At 44.1% G+C, this 7,186-nt stretch overlaps 1 protein-coding gene across 1 annotated transcript; it reads left to right on the top strand.

The window, feature by feature from the left end:
* Nucleotides 1-352: 352 nt before the first annotated feature.
* Nucleotides 353-6,692, top strand: LOC143998122 (forkhead activin signal transducer 3-like). The gene is made up of 3 exons (XM_077493865.1): nucleotides 353-613; nucleotides 1,917-2,021; nucleotides 5,862-6,692. Exons 1-3 carry the CDS (start codon nucleotides 353-355, stop codon nucleotides 6,522-6,524), a joined length of 1,029 nt encoding a protein of 342 aa, XP_077349991.1. The 3' UTR covers nucleotides 6,525-6,692.
* The last annotated feature ends 494 nt before the right edge of the window (nucleotides 6,693-7,186 follow it).

The raw sequence follows: 7,186 nt of genomic DNA on the forward strand, positions 1-7,186 counted from the left end.
ACTGTTTTTTTAATTATAAAAAATCTAAATGATGCATGTGATATACAAAAAAAATCTCGATATCAACAAGTATACACACATTCTATATACAAAACTAAGTATATGTAAATTATATACACACCATCAGCATATAGTCTACACAGCATATACATAACAATCCCCCCCAACATCTCAACCCTGAAACTTTTTACAAAATTGAATGGATGGTGAGGGGCTCTCTGCAGTAAGGGAGGTGCCGCCCCTTATGGTCACAGGTGTATTTACATTATAAAGCCCAGGGTGGGGATCCCAGCCCTATGTATACCTGGCTGCCCCCATCCTCACAACACGCATTCAACACGCCTGACGAGTCATGGATTACCCACGACATATCTGGAACCCCCTCTACAAGCCAGTCCCTGAGCCACACAGCATAGACAGGATCCTGGCCAACATACAGAACAGTCCTGGGGAGGCCAACGGAGGCCCTATAGAGCCCGGCACCACTGATGAGCTCAGCAAGAAGAACAAGAAGAAGAACTATCAACGCTACGCCAAACCACCCTACTCCTACTTGGCCATGATCGCCCTGGTCATCCAGACTTCTCCTGAGAGGAAGCTCAAACTGTTCCAGGTAACCAACCTTACATTATGGGGCTTCTTGGGGCTTCTTGGGGCACTTAGGGCAGCTAAGGGGAGGGGGTGACACTGAAACCAGATCAGAATAAGGGGTGGGAATTCTTTATTTTCAGCAAAATAAATTATACAATTATATGTGTAATTTTTTAATATAATTTAAGCTTCTGTCTACCTGTGTTATATCTGCAACATACAAAACTCAGATGACCACATGCTGAATTCCAGGAAAAACGTTTAACTTTTCCAGGAAAAACACATTTTTATGCATATAAAATATTATCTATAGCCCAAACGCTTTTTGGATGAAGTGGGTTTTTGTTGCCTTTGTATGGCGCAATAAGCCTTAACCTGTAACCCTGTTTGTGGGACCTGTTTGTGGGAACTTTTTATTTTTTATCTTCCTTCTTTTATATTGTGTTTTGAGAATAATGCTGATATAATTGAACAGTTGTAAATTTTATATGTTAGGATGATGCACCTAATGGCCTTCATTATTATTGCTCTTATTGGGCGTAACCAGTGCTTAACCAGGACATATGTTTTCTAATGATTTTATAGAGAGAGGGATGTTTTGCATTTTATTTAGAATTTTATTGCTACTTGTGTCCCAGCTAGGGAGATTTTCCCTCTCTATTTGCCCTGTGATCACCAAGTATGAACGTGAAGGGAAAATACAAAATATTGGGCTGTCACCAAGAATAGGAATAGAAGGGAAACCTTCCAATGAGGACAATTCCCACTGTGGTAACTGTATAACTTAGGATTTACCTTCATCTCCCTTGAAGGCATGGGGAAAGGGACATTTCTCCAAAGGGCCAACGACAACATTAGAAGAACCCCTACTTCATCCAAAATGTAAAAAGTTTTGTTTTTAGATAATCCTTACTTTCCCAGTTATGTGCCCTTTTTTGAGAATTTGATTACAGTGTCCAGGGCAGTGATGCCACTTTCATGCCCATGCAGGGGCTGTCTGTTTTTATCACTGTCTGGAAAACTTTATGGACAGAAAACATGGAGGCTTTCAACACCAAACTTCTTCAGAAAGTGCTAGCTGCCTGCCCAGTTCAATACAAACATGCACAAAGTGGTCTTTACCTTTACATCACTTTCTACATGCTTCATTTAGGAAGTATTGTATGACAGATGGGCTCCTGGAATATTCAGGAGGCCTACAGTGATGTCTCCTGGTGAGGGTCAAAGCTGAAAAATGGAGCAATGTATTACTTATACAGAGGTATTATGTATCGGGGCCTATGGTCATGCTCATTCACTTACAACTATATTTGTTTTCCTGGCAGATCCTGAAAGACATCAGCACCCTCTTTCCTTTCTTCAAGGGGGATTATCAGGGCTGGAAGGATTCTGTTCGACATAACCTCTCTTCCAATGATTGCTTCCGAAAGGTAAGGACTGGGTGGTCCTGGGATGTGATGGCGGTGGTGATGATGGGTTCTTAAGGTTTTAAACCTGCAGGATCGTCCTCATAACACAATATAATGTAATAATAGGACAGTGTACTGAGCTATAATTTGGAGCCGTGCTGATAAAATTTTCCAGTACGCTGTAGTATTATCTGAGCTGGGCACATGCAGAGATCATCAGTGGCCAAGACTGCGCTTTTCTATTAATTGTGATTTATGCATACATGTAATATAAATATAGGAATTTATGAGATTCCTCTAGGCCAGTGGTTCTCAACACCAGGCTGTTGCCGTGGCCTCCCTCTTACAGGGCTTCCAGTCAACTATAGACCCCTTAATCTCCCAGAGTGCTACCCTCTCCTCCCACAGTGCCCCTCAACTTCTCAAAGATTCCCCAAAAGCCCTTCTGCCCCCAATAGTGCAGTGCCACCAACTTTCAAGAGTGTCCCGCAGTGCCCTCCTATCTCCTACAGTAACCCCCAAGCTAACTACAGATCCCTTAACCTCCCAGAGTGCCACCCATCCTCCCACAGTGGCCCACCGTGCCCCTCAACCTCTCAAAGTCCCCCCTCAGAGCCCCTGAGAGCCCTCCTGCCCCAATAGTGCAGTGCCACCAACCTCCAACAGTGTCCCTGAAAAGCCCCCCCGGCCTCCTAGAGACACCCTCAGTCTTGTCATCTACCCCCAGTTCCCTCCAGATACCTCGTCCAATACAAGGCCATCAAGTCCACTCTAACCCCCTCTAGAATCCCAATCCCCTTCAGTGAAATCCAGCTCCATCCAAAACCTTCTTGAGCATTTCCAAATGTAGCGGCAACTCCTGAAGAGCACGGTTATGTGTTTTTCTAAAGTTAAAGTTGCCTAAACTGCAGTTTGGTTTGGGTACAATTATCTAAATTGGGCCTCAGCATCAGTCTGACTGGACTTTGATATGTTCAGCCTGGCCACAGGGGGCATTGTCTCTTCTTGCAGGCATGGAACTATGGTCTGGTGCTTAAGTTACTCTCTCTCTGAGCCCGTCCAGTGGGAGTGGTGCTCTCGCTGTGCTTTCTGGGAGAGGGTATTTAAGATGCGGACATCACGTGGTTTGGGGTTCCGGTCCAGAATGATGTGCTGACTTCATGGTCCTGGTTCCCCTGACCAGCCACCAGGAAGGCTATGGCCTGGGGGGGTGGATCCACCCAACTTTAATGTCTTGGGGCTGGATAGCCCGAGGCAAGGAAACTAAGGAAAGATTCTGAGGTGGTTGGGTGCCGTCTCTGGTTCGGGAGAGGCCCAGTGTACATCAAGCATTCCAGGGGAGGACTCTTCAGAAGAACACCACGTATGGGTTGGTTTTCTTAGCAAGAGCCTGGAAGGGCTGAAGTAACTGAGAGAGTCTTGTGGATATCGCCAAGCAGGCTGAGAGATACAAGTATCCCACAAGTGTTCTCAAGCTTAGTTTTCCTACGGTTCTACAACAACATCTGTGGCAGAGACATTATCTTGTACGTTTCTACAACAACATCTGTGGCAGAGACTTGTTCCTGAGTAAAGCACCAAGTTGGCTGCTAGGCCTTGTGAGAGAAGGACTGTCCAACCTGAGTGATCATCCAGTTGTGAATGGCTATTCTTAAACTTTTTTTGACTTTGACACTAAGGCCGCGTACACACGGGCGGACTGTTCGCCCAACTTTGTCCGCTGAACAGTGTTTCAGCGGACAGTCCGCTCGTGTGTGGGCTTCAGCGGACAGTTTCAGCGGACAGTCTGACGAACAAAGTTTTTCGGAATTCCCGTTAGACAGTACGCTGAAACTTGGTTTGAGCGGACAGTCCGCTCGTGTGTAGGCTTGTTCGTCAAACTAAGTCTCGCGCATGCTCAGAAAGAATTTACACGGCGAAGGTTGCATTGCAGTGTATAGGACGTCGTTTTTCTAGTCCCGTCGTACGTGCCGTTCACGTCATCGCGCACGCTTTCAGCGGACTGTTCGTTCATCGTGTGTGGTCAAGTCCGTTCATGCTAATTTTGAGCGGACTGTTGGTCGTACTGTTTGACGAACAAAGTTGGGCGAACAGTCCGCCCGTGTGTACGCGGCCTAAGAGTACCTGAACTTCCTTTCCAACCCTCTGATCCCAAGTTGAAAGACTGTTCAATTGTCTGAGTTTTGCAAATAAAATCCATTCAAGTGGGTCTATTGTCAGTCTCAAGTTACTGGGCCGTTTACCACGGGACATCCCCTAGACATGCAACAAGGTAACGGTGAGCCCAAGAATTGCCAACAGCTCCTTCGGGGTTAGTGCTACACAAACATATTTTGTAGCCCCATAATTTAATTGTGTGACTATAAACTTTTTGGGACATAGAAGCTTCTGGAAGAATTTACTGGGCCCTGGTCTCAGTAGGGTTGAGAACCCTTGTTCTATGGCAGCTCTGAATACTTTCTGTATCCTGTACTCTGGATTTATTCCATTTCTGTTGGGAGTCTGTCAATTGTCTATTTATAATAAACTGTATATTTATGATTATATATAATGTCAATTGTTTATTTATGGAGCTGCTGTGGGAAGTTTCTTCAGTTTTTATTGGACATAATTTGACACTTAATAAAGACCTCCAAGTGGGGTGGTAAATTCCTTTAAATTGCTCTTTTCATGTTCAAGTTTTTTTTTTGTTAACTTCAAGATTTTTTTTTATTTCTTTTTTTTTAGGCTAGTGTTTTTATACATCATCTCTGGAACTTTCTATTTGAAATGTTTGTGAACTGAGAATGGCAGCATTGCAAAATATCGGGAAAGGGAAAGTAACAATTTTAGCCTTTCAATATCAATAAGCCCGCAGATTCAAGGAGACGTACATTATATTTTACCCCAACATAAAGATTATTTTGCAGATTATTTTTTTAGGTTCTCTTACTGTGGGCTCAGTGTCTCCAGCCCTGATGAGTCACACAATGGGGGTCTGGGTAATGTGTGGAATTGGTTGGGGTTACAGACATTGTCCCAGGCTGACACACCCCGTATGACACAGTAGAGAGAACTTCATTTGCAATCAATGTTTTCAAAGAAAGATTTTCATGCCAGAAACACAAAAACAGAGCCAGAGAACAACTATTGTATCCACTTTGTATGTGTAGTTGTCCACATCTCTGTTTTTATACCCTCCCCCCCCCCCCCCGTCCATTATCCCAGCTTGATTCTACATATTGCATCATTATATTATTCCATATGGCGACTCCAAGGTATTGTCCCCTCAACCACAGGTCATTGCCACCACCCGTAATGCAAGTTTGACCCCTTCCTTTCAGCACAGGATACTGTCTACTACCCCATCGCAGAGCATTGTCCTTTCTCCTGGTGCATGGAATTGCCCCTCCCAAAGCGACCAATGCCCCACTATTTGCCTCAAATTTTCAGATCACCAGAAGCACCACAGGAGAGTCAGAGATGACACTTCAACAGGTGCAAATTTTTTTGTATTTATTTACAAAGATTTATATACAATTTTAATAAAAAAACAACTCCAGCTAAAATCTTAGCACACACTCAATAGGGGACCCAACCATTTCCTACTCTATATAAAGCAAAGAAGAGAGTTCTGGTTGGAGCTTTACTTTAGTTAAACAAGTTTTCTTCGTTGTTAGACTTTCATTATTTGCTAATTTTTGTACATATCTTAACTAAATAAAATATATACATTTTGAAAAAATAGGGGCAGATCCAGGAAAGTTATTTTCCTAATCATTATAAATAGGTTACAGGGTTTTGTTACCCTGACCTCTGATAGATTTGTGTGAATCTGCTGTACCGGCTTAGGCCTCTAACGTCTTCTCCCTCTTTTTGCAGGTCCTGAAAGATCCGCTGAAGCCGCAGGCTAAAGGCAATTACTGGACGGTGGATGTGAGCCGGATTCACGCTGATTCCATGAAGCTGCAGAATACGGCGGTCACCCATCAGGAAGCCTACCCTCATGACCTGGCTCCTTATATCCTGCATGGACAGCTCTACAGACCTTTAGATTTTCATAACCCTCACCCTTCAAATGAAAATACTGCAGTAAGAGGAGAAGCAGAGGCTCAGTCCCCAGTACCAACCCAGCCTCCAAGTGTACATCCCGCCTCGACCTTCCCAATGATCTTATGGAACCTTCCAACATCATACTCAACATGTGTGGCCCCTAATGTGGTGGCCCCTCCCAGCATACACCCTCTCCTGCTTTACTCCAACTTTCCCTCACTCTCTCTGTGTAACTACATGCCTTCCCCATACTCAAGCTCCACCTATGCAGAGCAGAGGGATGTCTACCCTCCCAATGTGGTACCTCAAATGCCTCTCGTGCCTAGACCCTCTGAAGCCAGGCATTCCCTATCAGATTTCCCTCACAATACAACGGTCTTTGACGTCCCTGTATATCCCTCACATGGGGGATACATGTCACCACAAAACATGTATGGGCAGCATTTATCTCCGGGTGGGGTGTATCCAGGGTACAGACCCAACGGTTATTGATTGGCCAGGTGTCGAGACAAGGCTTGTTCACTTTTGTTCCAAGGACTAGCTGCACTTGAAGCCTTACCCAATGACGTTGGCACCCAACTCGGCATGTGGCCCAGCAGAGGTGGCACCAAACAAGACATACAGTCCAAAGGCATTGGACCACATGTATATAACACAATCATTTTGTATTCACTTCAAATAAATTTGAATATTTTTTTACTGAATTTTGGCATCAGTGTTGCAATTATTTCATGGGTATCAAGATTAGAACTAATAATATACTCTGTAAAAAGTATATATCAACTGTATAGTTCTAAAAGGGTCAGTCCACCCAAAAGTGACATTTCACAATTTGGCTAATGATGGTGAGTTGAGCTCCTTGAGAGGGTCCTGTATCTACCAGCTCTACACACCTGCTGTCCTCATTATGAGGGGGTTCCCAACTTCCCACCATGCCTCCACCATTTTTAATTTATTATATGTTATGGAGAATGTGACAGAAGGTGCTGGAACATGCAAAAGGTGGTCAGTGACACTCAAAACCCCCAAGTGGACAGGAAGAAATGCTGGGATTTTTTCGGCCAACAGATCTCATTGCGGGCGTATCTAAGATATATCTGACATTGGGGGATGACATGAACTATAACTAAAATATCACTTTTGAGTGAACAGTC

Source organism: Lithobates pipiens, unplaced genomic scaffold (genome assembly GCF_037356315.1).
Source record: "Lithobates pipiens isolate NorthernLeopardFrog02 unplaced genomic scaffold, aLitPip1_a1.2 Scaffold_19, whole genome shotgun sequence".
Taxonomy (NCBI): Eukaryota; Metazoa; Chordata; class Amphibia; order Anura; family Ranidae; genus Lithobates; species Lithobates pipiens.